Source organism: Rhinichthys klamathensis, unplaced genomic scaffold (assembly GCF_029890125.1).
Source record: "Rhinichthys klamathensis goyatoka isolate OS25496 unplaced genomic scaffold, OSU_Roscu_1.1 h1tg000488l_1, whole genome shotgun sequence".
In the NCBI taxonomy this organism is placed as follows: domain Eukaryota; kingdom Metazoa; phylum Chordata; class Actinopteri; order Cypriniformes; family Leuciscidae; genus Rhinichthys; species Rhinichthys klamathensis.
In genome coordinates this window covers 80001-105000 of record NW_026606975.1, presented here as the reverse complement: position 1 = coordinate 105000, position 25000 = coordinate 80001, and the positions used below count along the sequence as shown (strand labels likewise).

Below are 25000 nucleotides of genomic sequence, written 5' to 3'. Positions count from 1 at the left end.
TTATAATGAGGAATATTGTGACGTGTTCGTTCCTGGAAGAAACTCAAGACTACAATGGAGGCGTTTCAGGAGTTCAGAAACACTGACACTGATATAGAGAATAACTGGAGCTCTTTAATGCTCAAACAGCAACATTACACACACTAAACACAGATGAACGTGGAGAAAAAGTATAATATATATAATAGTATAATATATATAATAGTATAATATATATAATAGCTCCTCTTTACATCATCTGAATTCAGTCAGGTTTACTGAACAGAAAGTGTTTTTTTGATGTCTGTCTCTGTGTGTGGAACTTACATCAAGCTACAAATTCAACAATAAGTGAGTAGTTCATGCCACTATCAACAATATAGGTTTATAGGGCGTTTTTAAACAGGTTTTTGCTGAGTTCAGCGTTTGCCACACGGCAAAAACAGGAGCTCTAATCTGGGTTGCAGCATTGCACGGCTTTTAGGAGTATATATGAAGCCACAAAAATATCCTCTAAAATGGTCTCTGATTTCAGCTTTATAGACTAGCAAAAAAAAAAATGTTGTTGTATTGTGTTGCTGAGATTCTTACATCGAATCTATTTGGCTCAAGACTCTTGATATTGGAACATTTGAGGTTTAATTAATTATTCAGTGAGGCATTTTCAAAAGGAAAAAGGAGTTCAAGACAGAGAAACCAAAATATATCGCCAATTTACTCTGAAAATAAAAATTGGAAACATCTAAATTGACTGATTTTGATGCCTACATTAGGTTAACACAACAAAAAGTCCCCCTATTATGATATTTTCTTTCATGTAGAGTGTAATAAAGCTGTTTGTGAATGTAAAAGGCCTGCAAAGTTACAAAGATCAAAGTGCAGAAAAATTTAATTATTTTCTCTTAAAAGAAAGAATCGGTTCTGAAATGCCTGAAATGAGTCGTCAGTAATTCAGTCTCATAAATAGGTTTGTAACTAATTAGCATAATGCCCGCCTCTGGTCTTGATTGGCTGAGCAGCATCTCTTAGCTCCGCCCTCTAACACTAGTGTATCTGAGACTGGAAGAGTTCGGTTCGTGTCGAGAAGACGCTGTTTTCTGAGATTGATACGGTAAAACCCACGCCATCTTACTGTTCGTATCACTGCGATCAGTGATGTAGTGGTGCCCGGAGAAGTAGGTATACTCCTAATTTATGCCCCCAATATTTTTTTTATTTTGTCTTGCATTAGTATTGATTAAATTTTGATTTTCTTGATCTCAACATGAGCATTTTAAGGTGTTTTGATGGCCAAAAAAATGGACAACAGTAGCTTTAAAAGCATGAAGTATTTGATCAGATTCTTAAACATGAGAATCCAGTTGGACTAATCTGTTCATTTAATTAATGGTTCAATTGCTCACTCATAAAGACAGTCACTTGTCGCCGCCTTCTGGCTTAATGATGCAAGCTGTGCAAACACAGACAAGCGGAGTGATACAAACAGTGAAAAGTCGAAAACATTCAAGGTAACGTTATACACATATATATAGAATAATAATGGCAATATATTTAATATGGTGCTTGTGTTGTTAAATTGAGCTTATAATTTCCACTGTCTTTGATCAAACTGATTATTTCTGTCGGTCATTTTAATTAATCGGTCACCAAATTAGAGTTAGGCCTAATATTAGGGAATTATTTCACAACTTTCATTATATATAGGCTACACTCAAAAAAAACGACTGAGGTCAGGACCTCGGGGACCTTAATGATGGGTACGACCCTGACTGGGTGTTTTTTTATTCACGAGATTGGATTAGCAACTAAATGATGCTCATCAGAGGGGATTTAGAAGTGGGTATACGCAATGCCGACGGAAAAAGAAGTGGGTATACGCCGTATACCTGCGTATACCCTGCACTACACCACTGACTGCGATCAAGAGCTGAGATTCAGATATGATAATGAGCGTTTGCTTTCTGGCCAATCACAGCAGAGCAGCTCTGAGAGGCGGGGCTTAGAGAGACTGAATCTTCGATCGAAGCGTTTCAGACACTGAGAGAAAAGCTGAAGCTGCCGTGGAGATTATGAGGACATTAACGTGATTTTCATTGGATGCATGTAAAACTATTGTAGGAGACGCCAAAACAACATTAGGAGCCTATTCAGCAATATTATTGATCTCCTGCATTGACACCATTATATGAGAACTGAAATGAGCTGGACGATGACATCACGGTTTTCTCCAGAGCGGCTATATATATATATATATATATATATATATATATATACTGTATATAAATGAACTAAATTAATAACTTTTTTTTACAACAAAAATGAACCATCACTGACACACAGACACACACAAACAAACACTCACAAAAACACACTTGCACTCTCTCACACACACTCTCTTTCACACAAACAGGCACACACATCTTTGTGGGGACTCTACATAGGCGTAATGGTTTTTATACTGTACAAACTGTATATTCTGTCCCCTTACACTGCCCCTACCCCTAAACCTGCCCATCACACAAACCTTTCTGCATTTTTACATTTTCAAAAAACATTACTTAGTATGATTTATACGCTGTTTTCTATGGCGTTATTATCCTGTCCAATGTCGAGAGCGCATTATTGTAGCGCGAAAGTACATTAATATTATGCGCGAGCGTGAATCTCTCTGCTCGCGCGCGGAATATGATGTGCCGAGCGTGAATCTCTCTGCTCGCGCGCGGAATATGATGTGCCGAGCGTGAATCTCTCTGCTCGCGCGCGGAATATGATGTGCCGAGCGTGAATCTCTCTGCTCGCGCGCGGAATATGATGTGCCGAGCGTGAATCTCTCTGCTCGCGCGCGGGAACTGGGCACGTGCTCTCAGATACACTTCTCTTGTAAGAATTCTCTCTCTGCTCGCTGCCTCGCTCAGAGAATATGCCTGCACTTAAAAACGTGTTCAGTGCAATCGCGAATTGCAATAACGCCATACAAACACACTTGCGCACTCTCTCTCTCACACACACACACACACACACACACACACCACTGGCACGCTCAGACATACACTTATTTTTCAACACACTATCTTTAATCTGATGTATTTGTGCTGTTGCAGCTCCGGGAGCCGTTAGGAGTGTTATATTCCTGACCAGGAGATCAGTGTGTGTGTGTGTGAGAGCGTTCAGCAGATCAGTGTGTGTGTGTGAGAGCGTTCAGCAGATCAGTGTGTGTGTGTGAGAGCGTTCAGGAGATCAGTGTGTGTGTGTGAGAGCGTTCAGGAGATGTGTGTGAGAGCGTTCAGGAGATGTGTGTGAGAGCGTTCAGGAGATCAGTGTGTGTGTGAGAGCGTTCAGAGTTCAGGAGATCAGTGTGTGTGTGTGTGTGTGTGTGAGAGCGTTCAGGAGATCAGTGTGTGTGTGTGTGTGCGTGTGTGTGAGAGAGCGTTCACTGCACTCCCAGAGGAGCTTCACTGTTTTTCAACCTTCAGTGTATTCCATCAACTCTCGTCTGCTGTGGCCATTTTAGCACCAGTAACCCAGCAAACATTGGTCCGACGGCAACGTCGTGTCCCTGGCCAAAAATAGTTGCGGCCAGGACGTCATAAATCGGTAAAAAATGTAACACAGAACATTTCCTAAAAATGCATTCAGATACATTTGTACATGTCTACAGTTGCATGTATAATTGTTATTTTAACTTTTAGCTCGTGTAGTTATGTTTAGTGTATCGGGTGAGAGGACGTCACCTGGCGACGTCTTTTACACGTGCATTTATAGTCCATCATGACCCTCTATGAAATCCTTGTTAAATATGCAAAAGCTGCGCTTAATCCTCGCATGGTTAATACTGCAATAATTAATGTAGTTGCCCATGAAGTTTTTAAGAGGTTGTGAAGAAGACGTCCACTGGCGTCCTTTACACGTCTAGTCAGGCTGTGTGTGAATAATAACGTCCACTGACGTCTTTTGCACGTCTAGTCTAGCAAGACAGAAAAAAATTATCAGGATTTATAATTCTTTATACGATTTATATACAAATGAATATATATTTACTTTATCTTGTTTTTATAAATTATAATCACAAAATGCACAGTATAGTCAAGTGATTGCAAATGCAAAGCCACTGCATTTTAGTCATTATTTTAACCTGTTGTACCTGATGTATTCGTTGTTATTTTTTTATGGAATGTATATACATGTAAAACAGAAATATACCCGGTCACCATTTATGTCTGAGTTGGATGTAATTACCCAAACCCTCTGCCCAAACCATAAACTGTGCTGCCAAGATGTAGTAACAAAAGGTCTCGCGATATTACAAAATCATGCGATGGGATTATCTCGCGAGATGTTAACGCGTTCTCCCCATAGATTCTGGAACTTTGAACAACCACGAGGAGAGGAGGGAGTTGTGTCGATATTATTATTAAAAATCTACTGTTGGGTAAGTACATTTTGTATTAGATTAACGTGCTTGAGTTTTACTTGTGTGACATGAATGAACCGAAAGAAATTATGCCCACATTGTCAACTGAAATTTACTGAGTTTGGCTAAAATTAGCCAGTAGGCTAAAAGTAACTTTGAACGTATACAACAACGGTAACGTTATACCAAGTATATTGTTTACAGTCATTACTGTAACTTATTAATGTAGCCTTTTGAGAGTTTCTTTCAGAAAGTAAATTATCTGAAATGGAATGAAATGTTTAGCTGGATTTTAACATGTATGTTTTCAGTAACTGCTTTAAAAATAAAAGCAGAACATATTTTATACAATAAAATAAAATGTAATGCATGTTGATTACCTTTTTCTAATGTGTCATTCATGATTCATTCATCTTGTTCCATGTTTTTTTTTAATTTAGCTGTAGACCATAACAAGTATTTTGAAAATAAGTGCATATCATTTACCTCAAATTTTAATTTAATAATAATTTTATTTATTTAAATATATATATATTATCTTCCCTTAGATGCTGTGAAGAGGTGGAGCCCAAATGCTACAGACTCTGAAATTGATGCAGCAATGGCAGAACACCTGAAACACGCTCCAGGAACAGCTGGTGGATACAAAAACTGAGCCAAACAATGTGTTTTTAAACGGATAGTTTCCCCAAAAATGAAAATTGTCATCATTTACTCAACCTCATGTTTCAAACCTGTATACCTTTCTTCATTGAATTTTCATTTTTGGGTGAACTATCCCTTTATATAATAATTCAGTATTTTGTAATTGGTATTTTAGTTTGGTTAACAAATGTTAAACATTGAAAAAATATTAAGATACATTTTGGCTGTTCAAGATCAATAAAATGTGCTAAATCAGAACATGCTTCTTTTTTTCATATGTCCACAAATAATGTGTTCTTGTTTGTGATGTACACGTGATTAAAACGTTTTATTGACGGTCAGGTCTGACTAGACCAATTTTGGACCTTTTTAGAACCTTTGTCAAGATGTGTAAACTTCAAGACTTGATTGCCTTTCACGATGTTACACAATATGTGTGTGATTATTTTAAATGCAGGCTTATATACACTTAAATTATGCAGCAACACATTTAAACACACAAATGACGACGCATTTAGACGTCCAGGGACGCGCTGAAGAGACGTGGAATTCACGGCCAAAAGAGACGTGGAATTCACGGCCAGATGACGTCAAAGACGTCGGTTCAACTTTCATTTTGGAACTATTTTTCAACCATGACGGGACGTGTCGGACGGACGTCTTTTCAACGGTCATTACACGTCCAAATGTTTGCTGGGAATTATTGAGTTTAGCGTTGAGAGCCACTTTAATTGATTTAGGCTATAGGTCTAGAATTAAAGTTAACTCTAAAGTTCTGGTCCAACAGGATTACTGTCACGAGTTTATCGTGAAGCTAAAGCCAGAGGTTTGCATAAGCTGAGCAAGACACGGCTGTAGATTGAAGCAACTGAATTAGTAGATAAACCTTGATTTAATACAAGTTATCTTAATCCTCATTGGTGCAACTTACCCACAAACAGGTTTTCTGTCAAACCAAGAGTCAGAATTACAGCTAACTTTATTTCAGACTGCCTTCCCATCATGGCTCTTGGAGATGGAGATCACTGGATTTTATCAGCAGTGAAGCTGGCGTGTGTGTGTGTGAGAGAGAGATAGAGAGAGTGTGTCTGTGTGTGTGTGTGTGTGTGCGTGCGCGAGTATGTCTGTCTGTCTGTCTGTCTGTCTGTGTGTGTGTGTGTGTGTGTGTGTGAGTGTGTGTGTATATTGTGTGTATAGATATTTATAAATACATGCATAAATATGTGCATACGACACAAATCCGAATTAATCAGATCATCAGTATGCACTAGTGAGATTTCATTAAAAATTAACATCACCATCTTCTGGAGGAGTGTGAAAAAGAAACTTTGAAAATGAATCTGGACTGTGATCCACCTGCGCCAATAAACATCTGGCTATTTATAAAATCTGAAGAGGAGAACTTGCATAAACTTACCCCGATGATAACAGTGTCATCTCCTTGAAATGTGGGGATGTATTTGTCTCCACGGTGGGTTTCGGACTGATTCAGGGGTCTGAAACGACACAACACCCTGATGTTGCATTCTGCGCTGATATTATCATCAGCCATCCTGTGATGATGCTGGACTGAAGCCTAGATGCAGACCGTGTGTCTCTGTTTCTTCAGATCTAATGCCCACAGTCCTGTGGAGAGCAATAGCGTTCACCGACAGGCGAAATAATCAGGATGAATAATCCGTTTGATGAAGCGCGCGCCCAGAATGCGCATCAAAACATTGGGCAAATACAATCCGTCGTTAAAACATCAGACCAAACGCACAATAGTGGAGTGTTTTCTGTGCATCGCTCTCTCGAGGTTGTGTTTGTGAGTGTAATTAGTGCTGCAGATGTGCAGTGATGCTGCAGGATACGGAGACACACGCGCGTGGTACAGCGACTCTCTGATTGGTCGCTATTTGACAGGGGGCGGGGCTTGTGCTGTCAACACGACAACTCACATTTATTTGAGTCAATAACTACTTTCAGACAGCACAAAGAAATGTATATGTATACACTTGATGGCTTATAAAGACTTTATAAACCCTGATATATTAACCTTTATTAAAAAAACAACAAAAAAAAACAGGCATTATCATTGTTCAACACAAACACAATAAATACAAGTTGCATAAATAGAAAGAGAGAATAATATAAATTCCATAAACACTTTGAAATAATACATAACGCAGGGTATACAAGTAAATTATAACGAATTAAAGGGCTTGAAATTAAATCCTCGCGAGATTGCGCGAGGTTTTGTTTGTGTGAGTGAGTGACATCATAGCTGTCGTTGTGTCCTGTGTGCGCTCGCGCGTCATCCGCATCATTCGGCCGTGTATTTCTCCTTTCAAACTGCAGTAAAGAAACACACACCGCATATAAATTCATATTAAACTGCTTTTACACAACGCGCTGCAATGGCCGACCCGAAGTATGCCAACCTGCCGGGCATCGTAAGTGATTCATTCAGTCCATATCAACAATAACAGTGCGGTACATTAGCATTAGCATTAGCCGAGGCTAACGCTCTGAGGTGATTCGGAGCGAAACATTCATATATAAATTCACATTTTCAGACTCATTAAGTGTCAATAGTAAATATAAGACAGACAAGATGTTTTTACAGTAATGGAGTTATTTGACATTCCTGAATTTTCAGATTGTTTAGAGGTGTGTTATGTTTGCGACTGATGCTTGTTAAACATAACAGACAGAGTTTATAAATATCGCTTAAATGATTGATTTTCCAGCAATCTCTGTTGCTTATATGTTGTGTAAAGGGGCTGTTGCTCACCTTTATTTTGTAGGTAACGTTAGGTTGTAAGAAAAAGATGTTAAGATGTTAAGGGCGTTGGCCAGATGTAAGATTGCTGTATTATAATGTCAATATTTTAATATGTCATGTTATTGTAGTCTTTTATTATGCTTATATGCCAGTCTGTGTTGTTTACATTAGCATTACTGTAAGTCTATGGTGCTCAATTAAGATGGGTTTTCATTTACAGGTTTTTACATTCGTCCCTTCAGTCTTTAAAATTACATCCATAAATATTTTCATTCTGTGTCTTTTTTGGCATATTAAATGTAAATTAAATGTATATAAAGTTTGTGTGTCACGGTACAGTACCGGTCAAAAGTTTAGAAACAATACTATTTTTTATGCTTATGAAAAAAGTCTCTTATGCTCATCAAGTCTGTGTTTATTCAATTAAAAAAACAGAAAAAAACAGTAATATTGTGAAATATTCAAAGCTGAATTTTCAGCATCATTACTCCAGGCTTCAGTGTCACATGATCCTTCAGAAATCACTCTAATATGCTGATTTATTATCAATGTTATTTATTATCAACAGTTGTGCTGCTTAATATTTTTTTATAACCTTTGATACTTTTTTCAGGAGTTATTGATCAATAAATAGTTAAAGAACAGTTTTTATTTAAAATAGAAATCTTTGATCACAGCTTCGATCATTGAAATGAACTATATTTAAAATAATATTAAAATAGAAAATTATTATTTAAAATTTGAATTATATTGCACAATATTACTGTTTTTTTTCTGTATTTTTGATCAAATAAATGCAGGCTTGATGAGTATAAGAGACGTCTTTCAAAAACATTAAAATAGTAAAGTTTTATGAGTGTATACACACACACACACACTCACTCACTCGAGGATGTGCCTTTGACACATTATATTACTGAAGTGACAATGACATAATTATTAAAATGACATAATTTCCTCACAGGCCTCCAACGAGCCTGACGTCTATGAGACGAGTGATCTTCCCGAGGATGACCAGGCGCAGTTTGAGTCGGTGAGTATCTGTGTGTGTGTGTGTGTGTGTGTGAGATGAGCTGTTCTGTGTGCAGTGACTCACATTAGAGCTAACTCTACTTTCCCTCCCCGTTCACTAACCCACCATCACTGTTCGACCCGCTCCGGATGCTAGTTTGTGCAAGTAAGACGTCATGTTTCTCTAATGCAGTAAATGCATGGGTTGAAATCTTCCCGCCTTTCGCCTATTTTCTAATCAGGGAAAGTCGCACAATTAGAAATGGGGTGTTTATTATTTTCTCTTATTTTAACTGAGAACAGGTTCTTATAACTAGTTTGCCTGTGTGTGTGTGTGTGTGTGTGTATACGGTGGGCTTATTACATTATGATAAAGGTGTGAGTTGGTAAAAGTGTGTTACAGGTTGTAACCTGCTATATATAGTTATTCAATTATAATGAATAATCTCGATGACTCAATGACTGGGTTACTCCTGTAATATTATCACTTTGCTTATAGAATATGGCTCATGTATTCAGAGTTTTTAACTTAAATTTGTAAACTTAATGCTAGAACTAAAACTAACTTCCTGAGAAAGTGTGGAGTGACGTTTAAGTGTATTTTAAGGAACAAATGGTGGTAAATTTGACAGTTTGACAGAAGTTATGTGTGTGTGTGTGTGTGTGTTTCGCTAACTTCCTGCTTATAGAATATGATCTTATATTGTATATAAAACATTTAGCGCGTTGCGGCTTTAAAAGTGTTATATAAATAACACATTACTTCTAGGGCTGCACAATTTGTAAGGGAAAAAAATCGAATTTGCAAATTTTTTGAGAATTTTTTTGTGTGTGATTTAAAAAAGTTTGCTGTGCTTATTTTAAAGGTCTGCACAATTTGATTATATATCAATATGAATATAAAATACCAATTATAAAAATATAATTTAATATATAATTAGTGTTATTAATATTATACCAAATAAAAACTCTATGAAAACCTTTTCACAATATTCTAATTTTGAATTTGGGGTTTTCATAAGCTGTAAACTTATAACAAATAAAGGCTTCAAATATCTCACTTTGGATGTAATGAGTCTATATAATATATTAGTTTCACCTTTTAAGTTGAATTACTGAAATAATTAAACTTTTGCACGATATTCAAATTTTTCGAGTTTCACCTGTACATTTAAGTACTGAGTAATATTAAGCAACTACATGCACTTACTATAGGGTTATAGGATTAGGGTTTGGTTGAGGGTCAGTTGCATGTAATTATGCATAATTTACTATTATTACTACGGTAAGTACATAAATACACAAATAAAGTAAAGCCTGATTTTTTATTTTTTTAATCGGAGTCTTTGTGATTTGCGATTACGGTTTATTTTGATGAATTGTGCAGCCCTTCTTCCTTTAGCCTCTCTCTCTCTCTCTCTGTGTGTGTGTGTGTGTGTGTAACTCTGATCTGGATGCACTGATTCCCTCATCCTTCTTATTCCTGAATCGAGTCTAACATCTGCTCTCTTCCCAGATCAACACGACTAATGTTTGACATGCTCGTTTCCGTAGACTGTCTCATGTGTTTGAGTGCTTTCAGCATTTGCTCTTGTGTAAAACTCTTCTTAGCAGGGGGAGATAACATTACACACTGACCTGAGAGCAGTTTTGTGTTCATAAGATGATCAGATGAAGAAATGCACAGTTGTTATTCAGTATCGGTTGTAGGAACGAGCCCTGCAGCTCTAGTCAAGACTGATGAAATAAACAAGCAATCCAGTGATACTCACAACACAGCGCTCTGTTCTCCCTTCCCTTCAGCTCCTGTTGTGCATGTCATATGATAACTACATTAATATCTTTCTCTCTCTTTCTCTTCCTCACTCTCTTCTGTTTTTCTCTTTCTCTTTTGCTCTAACTGTCTTTGGGGACCCAAGGAGCTGGTAAGAGTTTCTGATTCCCCTTTAACACCCAGTGACTCTTCTAAACCAATTAGATCGCGATCTGTGCATGTGCATCTGTGAACTCCACACGCATTTGGCCTTTGCATTAATTATTGCATTAATCACATTAATGCTCGGTGTAAAGTGCAGACTAGTATTAGCTGTGATGCATATAGATCTCTTTAATCCCTTAACTGTCACCGCCTTAACCATCACTTGTTTTAATTATCATATATTAGTTATTATTTGAAAGCGTAGAAACTCAAAAATGTATCCTGTGAAAACCATTTTGAAATCGGACATTGTGTTACCATGGAAATGGTACGTTAAATTCTTTTAGCTGGCTCCTCCCCCAGTGGGCGTCGTCAGGTTTCATATTTAAAAATTTATTTTAACTACTATATTATCATGATATAAGATATCTTCGGATAGGTCTGAGTCTTAAGGTTCCATATTTGGTGGCTATTTTGTGATAGAAGTGATATTTGGACAGAAATTTATTAATTTGATGCAAAAAATGCATCAAAAAATATTTCAATGGAATTTGGTGGATATTTTTGGTACAGAACAAAATATCAAAATCAAATTTGGAACACAACTTTTTTAGATATATGGCTTCGACTTTATAGTAATTTTATAGTAAAATATATATTTTATGTAAAATAAAAAATGTTTATGAAATAAGTCTCTTATACTCATCAAGCCTGCGTTTATTTGATTAAAAATACAGAAAAAACAGTAATATTGTGAAATATTAAAAGCTGAATTTTCAGCATCATTACTCCAGTCTTCAGTGTCACATGATCCTTCAGAAATCACTCTAATATGATGATTTATTATCAATCCTGGAAACAGTTGTGCTGCTTAATATTTTAATATTTGATTAACAGTAAATCTAAACTTCCATAACTTTTTCATACTTTACATAGGTCTATATTCTAATGCACTCTTGGATTACAAACATTTAAGTTTGGACAGTGCATTTTTTTTTTTCACATTGATTCTCAAAAAGGGGGGTGACAGTTAAAGGGTTAAACATTTGACAGGAAAATTACAATGTAAAATGTGGAAGCAAAATTATTCAGTCGGTTCGTGAGATTCGTAAAGGTCCTGCATCATCTCTGGTTCTCCGTCATGTCCTCGTCTCTCCAGAAATGAAAAGTCTTTATATGCAACATATGTGCTTTAAATGATGGTGAAAATGCCCTTCGTTCTGACATTCCCAGCCAATTAAAACAGAAAAGTGTCCAATACTGTGTGAGTTCACCGTACGCTTGCATTCATCAGTCTGTGGAAGTGTGTGTTCATGTTTCTCCAACTTAAAGACGTTTCAGCTTCATAGTTTTCTTTCATAATCAACTTTTAGTAGTTTTTACTAAATTAAATGTACATTTAAAGAAGGGAATGAGCCATAGAAAGCACCCTAGTAACACACTAAACAGCTTTGCAGTCAAGCATAGATGTTTTCAGTTTGCTGCAGTATTTTAGATGATTCTGGAGCTTATTAAACACCGTCGGCTTGAATCTCTTCCTGTCAGATTGTGTGTGTGTGTGTGTGTGTTTGAGAGGATAAGTTGTGCACGCACTGATGCATGATGGTCTACGAGTCACGTGTTTCTGTTTGAGTGAATTAAATCAGTTGAGCTGCACAAACGCCCTGTGTGATCGCGACACGCACTCTTAAAATCAACATTTCAATCAGCCACGCCCCTTCTGTGGGAGGGGCTTAGCTGCCTCAAAGATTCAGCCAATCAGAGCTTCAGAAGCGTCTCCTTTATGATCAGCTGCATGCGTTTCTCGTGTGATTGGTTGATGACTCGTCTCACAGGAGGAGCTGTGCAGCGACAGCGTGGAGCGGATCGTCGTCAATCCCAACGCCGCGTACGACAAGTTCAAAGACAAACACGTCAGCACCAAGGGTTTGGGTGAGTACAGCGACTTCTTCACGCAATTCTCACAAAACACAGTTTATCTTTATGTTTGTTGTTGTTCTCATTTGTTACACTCTTGTGAATGTTTAAATGTACACTTTAAATGTCACTGGTCAAATTCAAGCTGTTATAATGAATGCAGACTCAAAAAACCCGTCTTTGCTTCTAAACGGTGTTTCAATAAAGATGGTTAGTTTATAATTTGATCTTTGAACGTAAGGATTTGATCAATAATATAGTTTACAGATGTGTAAATTCAGTCAGAGAAACTGTATCTGGTTTTGCTTGTGTCTGACTAATGTTTTACTTTAGTATAGTAAACAAAAACCATTAAAAAAATGTTACTTGAAATTTGAAATCCAAGAAATGAATTAGTGTTTGAAGTCCCCTTGTAGTCAATAATTTTATTCCTTAACTCATCTTTGATCACCAAAATTAAATATTTAAACATTTTTTTTCTTGGAAAAAAATTATTCATGCCTTAAAATATCTTGAATGTAACTCGACACCCTCGCCTCATTTAGTATCCGCGGTTCTATGAATATGCAAATGAGCCCCGCCTCCATTCACTCACTCAGCTCAGAGATCCACTGGTTGACGATCACACGTTGATCTGATTGGTTACAAGGTTGTTTGTGACGTCAGAAACACCAGCGATTTCAAACCGTGTTTTTGAGACTGTCTTTGGTTCACTGCAGTTTTAAGGAGGAAATACTCAGCAATGCTGTCGACTTATGAACTTACACATGGTTTGTCTTAAAGCATATTAAAAACACCACATAGACACATATAAACAACATTAAAAGCTGGATTATCACCAAATATATTTAAATCAGCTAGTTGCCAATGCACCATTTCTCATTTTAATGTAGTTTAACTTGATGTACTAAAATAAATAAAAATTAATCAAAAAATAATAAAAATGACAAAAACACACAACAAAATGACCAAAACTTAAAGCTACACTGTAATATTTTAAGTTGATTTTTTTAGCAAAAAACACTGTTCTTTCAATATTATATGTTCTCAATATTGTGTAATCACTTCAACCAATTAAGTATTCTCGTAATTATACATACGATATACATATATAATATAATAAATAGAAAAAGAAAAAGAAAGAAAGATTAAGTAGAAAGAAAGATTAGGTAGAAAGATTATTTAGAAAGGAAGAAAGATATATAGGTTAGAAAGAAAGATATATAGGTTAGAAAGAAAGATATATAGGTTAAAAAGAAAGATATATAGGTTAAAAAGAAAGAAAGAGAGAATAGTTAGAAAGAAAGATATATAGGTTAGAAAGAAAGATATATAGGTTAGAAAGAAAGATATATAGGTTAAAAAGAAAGATATATAGGTTAAAAAGAAAAAAGAGAATAGTTAGAAAGAAAGATATATAGGTTAGAAAGAAAGAAAGAGAGAATAGTTAGAAAGAAAGAGAATAGTTAGAAAGAAAGATAGATAGGTTAGAAAGAACTGTTAGAAAGAAAAAAAGAAAGAAAGAAAGATAGCTAGAAGAAAGAAAGAAAAATTAGGTAGAAAGAAAGAAAATGAAAAAGAAAGATAGATAGATAGAAAAAAGAAAGAAATATTATGAAGAAAGAAATGTTAGAAAGAAAAAAAGAAAGTAAGAGATAGCAAAAAGAAAGAAGGAAAGAAAAATTAGGTAGAAAAAGAAAGAAAGAACGAGAATGAAAAAGAAATATTGATAGAAAAAAGAAAGAAAAAAGAAAGAAAGATTAGGTAGAAAGAAAGATTAAGTAAGTTATAATTCACACTATTAATAACTATTAGACTGGTACTGGAGTAACCCTGGTGTGATTGGTGCAGATTTCTCGGACCGCATCAGTAAGAACAGCAGGGTGGGCTACGAGTCCGGAGAGTACGAGCTGGTGAGTGACTCGAACCTCTTCCTGACCCGTTAATGGAGTCCCTCTGCGTTTGCTCTGATTCCCTCTCTCTTGCCCTGCAGTTAGCGGAGGGCTGTGGCGTGAAGGAGACTCCCCAGCAGAAGTACCAGCGGCTGGTGAACGAGATCCACGAGCTCTGCCAAGATGTGGAGCGTATTCAGGTCAGGACTGAACATCGGCTCTCGCCCTCATACACTCTAGTCTCACCATCTGCAATATTCACATGAAATTTGATTAAATTAAAAAAAAAATGACATGACTATAAATAAGTAGAAAACGACTATAATAGTGGAATTTAATAGAAATGAAAAAATTAATAAATAATAATCATTTATAATAATAATTACAGGTATTCACAATTATTCAAGTTGGTTCTTTATATCGGAAACTATATCAGTTATTTTAGTTTTATTCTAGTTTTGAATTGGATTTTAATTTTATATATATATATATATATTTTTTATATTGCTATTTAGGTTTAATTCATTTTCATTTCAAGTTTTAGTTTTTATTGAAACATGAAACATGAGTTCTCATATCACCATCTGCATTATTCCATAGAAAAGATATAAAGTGTCAATTTTGATTTTTATGGTGACTATGTTTTACTAACATGTTTTACTGTGACGTTAAAAATCTCATTTTTTATATTCTTCCCAAGACTGGTTATAACTTTTTACAATCTAATTTGAATTGGAAAAATAAGACTGATTTTAACTGCTAGTTGGTCAAACCAGTCTTAACATAGTGGCTAAGTTTATGCAACTGACCCCTGCTTATAGTTCATCAAAAAAAGATGAATCACCATCTGAAATATTCCATAGAAAAGATAATTTAATTACATGATTTTTGTTATTCGCTTTGTTTCCGCCCCTGAAGATAGCAGTGCTGCTGACAGACAGCTTGTGTGACACGTGTGTGTGTGTGTGTGTGTGTCCCCGCAGGTCACCACTAAAGAGAGCAGTGCTGAGGAGCGCTTGACTCCGGTGGCTTTGGCTCAGCAAGCGGCGCAGCTCAAACAGCAGCTGGTTTCTGCTCATCTGGACTCTCTGCTCGGACCCAACGCCCACATCAACCTCACCGACCCTGACGGAGCTCTTGCCAAGTGAGTCGAGACTTCTGTGGCCTTTAGACTTTAGTTTGAGCTAAAAATACCCCACAGATCATTTTTTATAGCATGTTAAAATTCCCTCTTTTTTAGGGTGAGCAAAAACGCGTTGTTTTGTGTGTCACTTTAAATGCAAATGAGCTGCTGCTCCCGGCACAGGGGGCGGAGCTTCAACAGCTCGTTCTTAGCAGCTTACAGACACACACTAAAATGTCAGAAACTGTTCAGCCTTTTATGTTCAAACCAAAGTCAGACAATGATGGAGAGACTCAAGAAGTGACGACATGTAGAAGCAACAAGACTTCTCTGAATGGTTAGTTGATGAATTTATGTAGCTGATGTTTAGTTAACTATCTTCAAGTCATTGATTAGCATTTTCTGTCATGATAATCTATAAATCGCGTTCCCGGGGGCGGGGTTTATGTACATTTTTGGGTCTGTGATGTCACTAACCCGGGAGGAAGCTCGTGTAGTTCTACCAGCCGTTTGTTGTAGTCCTTAAAAAGCCATTTCTGTAAAAGTAAATATCTCCCTTTGCTTTGAACTTTGAGCGGTGTAACTTTGCAGATGTTGTTTATGCTCAAACAGCAACATTACACACTAACTACAGCTAGAAAAGTGAAATCATAATCAACTACCCCTTTTAAAAATTAATCATCTCATTTTTTTTTTTCAAGACTGGTTCTAACTTTTTACAATCTAATTTGAGTTGGAAAAATAAGACTGATTTGAATAAGTTCATCAAAAAAAGATGACGGGTTTTCAAACTGGGCTCCTGGAAAAGAGAAAAACAGTGTAATAAAATCTGTGTGTGTGTGTGTGTGGGGGAATCATAAAATAAGATTAAACAAATTTGTTTAAATAAATAAATTACATGAAAATAAATAAATAATTAGAAAAATACATAATAATAATAGTGAAACTTAATAGAAATGAAAATCATTTATAATAATAATTGTTGATGAGTCTGGGTTTTTGCTTTATTTGGTAATATTTTGAATTAATAGTATTAAAATACAATTAGTAAAAAAAAAAAATCTCTCATTTTGGCGCCTATACGTATTCGGCCTATGCCACAGGCCGGCCCTGGTGGCCCCTCGCATAAAGATGATCATATCTGGGGGTCCGTGGCATCGAAAAGATGGATAAGCCTGTTCTAACCAGACGGCAACGTTCCCGTTTCTCTCTCGAATCAACACTGAAGTGAGTTAAACTGCAGTTCCTCCACTGGCCACTAGAGGCCGGCTGCAAAAGAGACTCACTCCCATAGACCCGCATGTTAAAATGCCCAACTTTACAGCAGAAAAAAACATGTTTACAGCCTGGTGCAAAAAGTGGTTTTGGTCTATATAGCTAATTTTGCTCTTCATGACGGCTGTGAGGGGGGTGAATTTTTTTATAACTTGTCCGTTTAAGTTATATTAAGCCTTAACGTTCTGCAGAATTAAGGGCGTGGCCACTTGAGTGACAGGTGGATTGCCGCTGATGTCACTGCTAGCCGTTTGTCTGCTGTGTGTTAGCGTCACGTCACCTCAGCTAATCCGCCTCGCTGCACATGTTCGTTTATCCGGGAGTGACGCGCGGCCAATATGGCGACGGACGACCCCGCCCACTTTGGGCTTCAAAAATGAACATCATCAACGTCACGGACACTACGTCCATGTTTGTTTTTACAGTCTATGGTTCTAACACATCCTGAGCAACAAATACAACACAGAACATGATGATGTATCATATCGGAGTTTCCTGCTCTTATGTGTGTGTGAAGCATCTCTTCTTCTCTGTTCCTCTCGCGCAGGCGGTTGTTGACTCAGCTGGAAGTGGCGCGGGGCGTCAGGACCGGTTCAGGAGGAGAGGGGAAGACAGCGCCACCCAAAGGCCCGGATGGAGTGATTCTCTACGAGCTTCACAGCCGACCAGAGCAAGAGAAGTTCACTGAATCTGCCAAGGTACGGCTTCAGATAACATCCGGCGTACATCACAAAACTCACGGTTCGGTTTTTGAGCCACGGATAGGATCATTTTTCGGATCAGCAAAAAAAAAAAAAAAAATATAGCTGCGAGCAGCGATTACGGGCCCAAGCCGGTGGCACCGCAACCCCGGTTCCTTTAGTTACCTAAAGGCACCGGGGTGGCGGTGCCGCCGGCTTTGGCCCTTCATCGCTGCTCGCAGCTATATTTATATATATATATATATATATATATATATATATATATATATATATATATATAAATTATATATATATATATATAAAAAAAAATATATATATATATATATATATATATCACTTGCCTTACCGGATTAGAACAATGAAAACAATAAAAAAATAACTAGGGAATCACTAAACCGAGAGAATTAATCTGTTTTGATGATACACTCAAAATATTACACAAGCAATTCTTTAAATTTAATGATATTCAGAACAGAACAAGAATAAAAAAAAACTATAATTAAGAAATAACCGAAATAATTGAAAGCGAAAGTGAAAGTAGGTGGTGTTTGGCTCACGTAACTCTCTCATTAGAATCAAACTGTTTCAACATTTGCGATGTATTTGGATGCTAAACTATTCTTCATTATGGGCTTTGTACTTCACTCAGGTTTCAATATGTGTGTGTGTGTGTGTGTGTGTGTGTGTGTGTGTGTGTGTGTGTGTGTGTGTGTGTGTCTGTGTGTCTGTGTGTGTGTGTGGGTGAGGTGCGGGTGCGGGTGCGGGTGCGATTGAACTGTTACACATAAAAACATACTCCGTCATTTTGTTCATAGAGGACATCATTCAAACTGCAAAGTGTTTACTTATATTTGTGTACACTCGCAATAAAACACAACAAAGTGCTTTTGTCAAACTATAAACTCTTGTCAAACTGTAACCTACAACTGTCACCCAACTAAAATCACACGCACACACTGTCTAAAAGCAAAAAATATTTATCCAACCCCATTTAAAACAGTCTGTGGGAGCCATCTTTTGGACATTCACCATATCGCATTGATTTTCATTTATTGTCCTCAGAGCCCTAATCTGTTTATTTTTCAATTACACATTCTACATTGATTAAAAAAGAAAATTCTAATGTGTTTTTATTTTATACAGGAATAAGTTATTTATAATTCAGATGAGAATAAAGTTAGTGTTAGTTCAAATTTTAAGGAAAACAAATATATTGATCTGAAATATAGCACATTCATCTCAGGTTAAATTACCAAACATACAATCTTAATTTAATTTAAAGCAAACGATACATTTAAAATATATGGGTTGTATGCATATTTTGGAATTTAAAAAAAAGATATATATCCAAAAAGACAAGGCCTTAAACTTGAACAAGGGTTAAACTCTTGTCGCTGTAAGAGACACAATGATTCAGCATTTTGAACGAATCGATTGACTCAAAGATTCAATGACCAATCCATAAACATGTATTGTCTCATTCATGAATGACTCAGTCGTTCGAACGAATCATTTGAACGAATGAATCAATGACTCACTCATTAAGACGGTCGCCTGGCGACACCTAATGACGGTTTAGTGTTATGTTTAAAAGTATCATTCTTTCCAACTCATATTTAAAACAATCTCACATTATTTAATGCATTGTTATTTTTCAGTGTAAACGATTTAATTTGATCACCCCTACCTAGAGTAACAGCCATATAGTGTCTTATTATTCTAAATAATTGAATTTATTGATCAAATTTACAAATTAAAAATGAAAGATGAAGCATACATTTAATAAGACTAGACTAGGGGTGCCCAGCAGATATTACAATTGGCAGATTTAAATATACCATGGCCCCCCACCGTCAATTTGGTGTGTGTATAATAAAATCATTTAGTCACTACAATTAAAACTTGAACGTATTTGCTTACTAAATTGTGAGCAGAACGAAAGTTGCAGCAAAGATCAGCAACAGGAGTCAAAATTCATTAATCACGAGAGTGAAGAGCTGACTGGAAAAATTATGACGGAATATTTTGTGTAAAAGCGCCTATATAAGCGAATCTGTCATTTACTCTTTTGTTGTTGTCTTTTCCCTGAAAACCGGAAGCAATCGGTCCCCGATATGGCGCTAATTTTAGTGACACTAAAAAGTATGCGGCTGCACTGGAATTCATAACGGTGCGCGTCCATGGCGACGAGCGAGCAAAACAGAGCGAATGTTTTTTCATTTCTACTTCCATAGAAATTCATTCGAGCGCACTGTGAGCGCCACCACTATAAATGTCCGTGCGGACGTCCTTACTTTACTTTCACTTTTAACTTAGCGATTTAACACGTTTTACACGTCAAATAACCGGTGAGAAAATATTCTCGGAGTCACATAGGCTACCTAATATATTTAAATACAATAGGCCTACCTGATTTTGAACACAAGAGGGCAGTATAGCCCTATGTATTATTTGATATATTTATTTTTTTAACTGAATAGTGCATCCTGGCTGTTTTTAAACTTGTACATTACTCTTAAATTGAAAACAAGAATAAAATGGGTTTAGTTGTGATATTTGTATAATTTTATCTAGAAATAAATGGTGTATAATTAAATTTTTAGAAGATATGAGGCTTTTAGTGTTTATTTTTTTTTTACATGATTTTAATCCCTCGCCATAGCAAAACAATTAGAGATATTCAATAGATATTCACAATTATGCTTCTTTAATGTATTTTCATCATGTTGAAAAAGTTTGGTGGGAATAAAATAAACCACTTAAGAGGAGTGGGTAAAAATGTAGAGCCTGGTTTTGCAAAACATCCACATTAAGACAAAAATAGCCCACTTCCTGTTGGGCTGGCTTAAAGTTGTTTGGCCCGATGAGATCTATATACCGAGTTTCATAATATTACATGCAAGTGTGTTTGATTTATGGACCAAATTTTCTGACGAAGTTTATGGACCAAGTTAATTTAATTAATAAACTAATTATATAAAACTATTTTCAATGCACTACAATTCAACTGGTTATATGCCTTTACTTATTAATACAACTTATTTAAAAAATACAAGGCGTAAGACATTTATTTTCTTTTTTAATGCAGGCCAAACAACACAGCAGTCAAATGGTTAATCTAGCCCCCCTCCCCCTCCCCACACTCACAGACACACACACACACAGAGACGTAGGCTCAGAGAGAGAGAGAGACATAAAATGACAATTTTCAAACCAAAATATCTGACTTCCTGTTGGTTGGAGCTATTGAGTGTAAATTAGAAACTTGTCTGGCTGGAGGAGAACAATACACATACCGATTTTTATTACTGTAGATAAAATTAATCCCCCCACTTTTGACAAAAGGTGGCGCTACTGAGCCCTCAACACGCCCGTTTCTGAAACTTTGCACATGTCTACTGGCTAATAAATGAGATGTGTCTGTCGAGTTTCATGCAATTTTAAGCAATTTCAGGCATGCTAAGAGTCTCAAAAGCATAAAAAAAGAATATTAAAGTTTGATGCGTTGCCACGACAACAGTATCTAAGATATCAAGAATCCATTCACAGGTCTACATCTGCCGTGTGTTTACATTATAGTAGTGAAGTTTGAAGCAAATCGGGTAAAAATAAGAGGGTGATTTCAAAGCATTTAGGAAGTGACACACTTCCTTCTGCCAGTTGGTGGCGCTATAACTTTGACTCACAATAGTCACATCCATGTGATCGGGCTCTTACAACGAACACACTGGTGAAGTTTCATCAAGATCAGTTAATGTATGCAGTAGTTATGACACACTTCCTGTTTCACGTTTCTCGCCATAATTTTGTTTCCTCGCCACGGCCAAACCGTTCGAGATATCAAAAATCCCCTCGCAAACTTTCATCCTCAATGTCTTGACTTCATGCTGACCGAGTTTCGTGCCGTTTGTTTGAATTCTCTAGGAGGAGTATTTCACATTCCATTGCGTGTGTTTTACCAACAACCCTAAATAGCCGACTTCCTGTTGGGCTGGGGTAAAAAGTAAGAGTGTGAAGTATATTTGAAACGAGGAGATCTACATGTGTACCGAGTTTCATATTATTACATGCAAGCGTGTTTGATTTATGGACCATGTTTTCGGACCCCGTTCCAGGGGGCGCTGTCGAGCCCCCCTGCCACGCCCGGGTACCATCTTCAGCCCGGCCCTGATGGCCGCGGGTTCTGACCAGTGTGCAAAGTTTCAGGAGTTTTTGAGCATGTTAAGGCCTCCAAAAGTGTCCAAAAGGTAGCAGAAAAATAATAAGAATAATAATAATAATAAATAATCCTAAGGAAAACAATAGGGCCTTCGCCCTTTGGGCTTGGGCCCTAAATATATATATATATATATATATATACACTCACCGGCCACTTTATTAGGTACACCTATCCAACTGCTCGTTAACACTTAATTTCTAAGCAGCCAATCACATGGCGGCAACTCAGTGCATTTAGGCATGTAGACATGGTCAAGACAATCTCCTGCAGTTCAAACCGAGCATCAGTATGGGGAAGAAAGGTGATTTGAGTGACTTTGAACGTGGCATGATTGTTGGTGCCAGAAGGGCTGGTCTGAGTATTTCAGAAACTGCTAATCTACTGGGATTTTCACGCACAACCATCTCTAGGGTTTACAGAGAATGGTCCGAAAAAGAAAAAACATCCAGTGAGCGGCAGTTCTGTGGGCGGAAATGCCTTGTTGATGCCAGAGGTCAGAGGAGAATGGCCAGACTGGTTCGAGCTGATAGAAGGGCAACAGTGACTGAAATAACCACTCGTTACAACCGAGGTATGCAGCAAAGCATTTGTGAAGCCACAACACGCACAACCTTGAGGCGGATGGGCTACAACAGCAGAAGACTCCACCGGGTACCACTCATCTCCACTACAAATAGGAAAAAGAGGCTACAATTTGCAAGAGCTCACCAAAATTGAACAGTTGAAGACTGGAAAAATGTTGCCTGGTCTGATGAGTCTCGATTTCTGTTGAGACATTCAGATGTTAGAGTCAGAATTTGGCGTAAACAGAATGAGAACATGGAACCATCATGCCTTGTTACCACTGTGCAGGCTGGTGGTGGTGGTGTAATGTTGTGGGGGATGTTTTCCTGGCACACTTTAGGCCCCTTAGTGCCAATTGGGCATCGTTTAAATGCCACGGCCTACCTGAGCATTGTTTCTGACCATGTCCATCCCTTTATGGCCACCATGTACCCATCCTCTGATGGCTACTTCCACCATGTCACAAAGCTCTAATCATTTCAAATTGGTTTCTTGAACATGACAATGAGTTCACTGTACTAAAATGGCCTCCACAGTCACCAGATCTCAACCCAATAGAGCATCTTTGGGATGTGGTGGAACGGGAGATTCGCATCATGGATGTGCAGCCGACAAATCTGCGGCAACTGTGTGATGCCATCATGTCAATATGGACCAAACTCCCTGAGGAATGCTTCCAGCACCTTGTTGAATCTATGCCACGAAGAATTGAGGCAGTTCTGAAGGCAAAAGGGGGTCCAACCCGTTACTAGCATGGGGTACCTAATAAAGTGGCCGGTGAGTGTATATATATATATATATACCGTATTTTTCGGACTATAAGTCGCTCCGGAGTATAAGTCGCATCAGCCCAAAAATGCGTCATGACGAGGAAAAAAACATATATAAGTCGCACTGGACTATAAGTCGCATTTATTTAGAAATTTATTTAACAAAATCCAAGACCAAGAAAAAGTTATTTAAACAGACTTTAATTCATTAAAACAGAAGGCATTTAAGTTATTCAGCTACACACAATAGCACAAAGAACAACAGGCTGAATATGTGTCCGGTATGTTGTTAACGTAACACATCAACAGTATATTCATCTCCTTAGCAACTACCAGGGCGTGGAGACGCAACTGCACCGTTGACAAGCCTCTCCCGGCAGCGCGTTGTTCAAGCACCCATCTGCGGACTCGTTCCTCCTGCTCTGGCCATCTTGCTTTCAGCCCGCGATTAGCTTTCTTTGTTTTCTTCATTTCAGTTAGAGTAACCTCTGCTTTTCGCCAGTCCCTCACAAGTTTCTCATTCACTCCAAACTTTCTTTCTGCTGCTCGATTACCGTTTTCGGCTGCATATTTTATTACCTGCAGTTTGTAATCTGCAGAATATGATTTTCTTTTTGGGGGCATTTTGTTTGCGTTCAGTCTAATATTTCAGTTAATATCAGTTGTTTTCAGTTAATTTTTTCAGCGGTAAAACTAGCTGTAGTCTAGAGCGCATAGAGCGCTCTCTCGTGGCTGTAGACGGTAATGTCACCCCCAATTTCGGCAAATGATGCATTCACGTCATACCACAAATACATCAAAAACTCGCAAATAATAATCTGGGGCCGTCAGCGATCCTGTGACGAGTAAATCTTGGTAATTTTGATATATAAGTCGCACCTGACTATAAGTCGCAGGACCAGCCAAGGTATGAAAAAAAGTGCGACTTATAGTCCGGAAAATACGGTATATATATATGGGGTTGCTTTTCATTTATTACTTTAAAGCTCACTTGAAGTTCTTCGATACCACATCAAAAATTACTAGCCTGACTGATAACGTTCACACATTATTAAAAACAAGTGAACAGTCAGTAATTAAAGAACAACAAATACACAATTACAGGCAGAGATGAATACTAACAAAGTTACAGTCTAACAGTAGTATTCAGGTACAGAAATTAATAATTAAGCATAAATGTAAAATAACACTTTGTTCACTGTAGAAATTAAATAGTTTCTTCTTTGTTAAAGCTGTATTTTGCTGTTTTATTAACATTAATGTCACAGACAACAGTGGGAATTTTAGGCCACTGTCACTTTAAGACCGACTGCTCCGACCGAAACAACTGACAAACATTCGGTTTCTTTCGTTCTCAGCTGTTCACTTATGATATAACCGAGAGAACACTTGCCGAGACGGGTATTTAGACATAAATTTGTGTTTATGGGCGGACATCTCGGCATGGATGAAGGAACATCACCTGCAGCTCAACCTGGCAAAGACTGAGCTTCTCGTCCTCCCTGCCAATCCGTCTCTACAGCACGACCTCACTATCCAGCTAGATTCATCCTCAATCACCCCATCAAGGTCGGTCAGAAATCTTGGAGTAATCTTTGATGATCAGCTGACCTTCACAGACCACATTACAAAGACAGCTCGATCTTGCAGGTTTGCACTGCACAACATCAGGAAGATCAGGCCTTTCCTAACTGAGCATGCAACTCAACTTCTCGTCCAGGCCCTGGTCATTTCTAGGCTTGATTACTGCAATGCTCTTCTGGCTGGACTTCCATCATGTGCAACTAAACCTCTACAAATGATCCAGA

General features: G+C 37.4%; 2 protein-coding genes across 2 annotated transcripts in view; one reads left to right on the top strand and one right to left on the bottom strand.

Moving 5' to 3' along the window:
• Nucleotides 1-6616, bottom strand: part of kif5ab (kinesin family member 5A, b) — a 76019-nt gene extending 69403 nt beyond the window's left edge. The window contains exon 1 of the mRNA XM_056237577.1: nt 6453-6616. Coding sequence (XP_056093552.1) covers nt 6453-6587 — 135 coding nt within the window. The 5' untranslated portion in view covers nt 6588-6616. The remainder of the gene's footprint in view (nt 1-6452) is intronic.
• Nucleotides 6617-7309: 693 nt separating this feature from the next.
• The window catches only part of dctn2 (dynactin 2 (p50)), a 29366-nt gene continuing 11675 nt past the window's right edge, over nt 7310-25000 (top strand). The window contains exons 1-7 of the mRNA XM_056237601.1: nt 7310-7470; nt 8767-8835; nt 12567-12663; nt 14500-14561; nt 14642-14740; nt 15524-15684; nt 17486-17636. Coding sequence (XP_056093576.1) covers nt 7435-7470; nt 8767-8835; nt 12567-12663; nt 14500-14561; nt 14642-14740; nt 15524-15684; nt 17486-17636 — 675 coding nt within the window. The 5' untranslated portion in view covers nt 7310-7434. The remainder of the gene's footprint in view (nt 7471-8766; nt 8836-12566; nt 12664-14499; nt 14562-14641; nt 14741-15523; nt 15685-17485; nt 17637-25000) is intronic.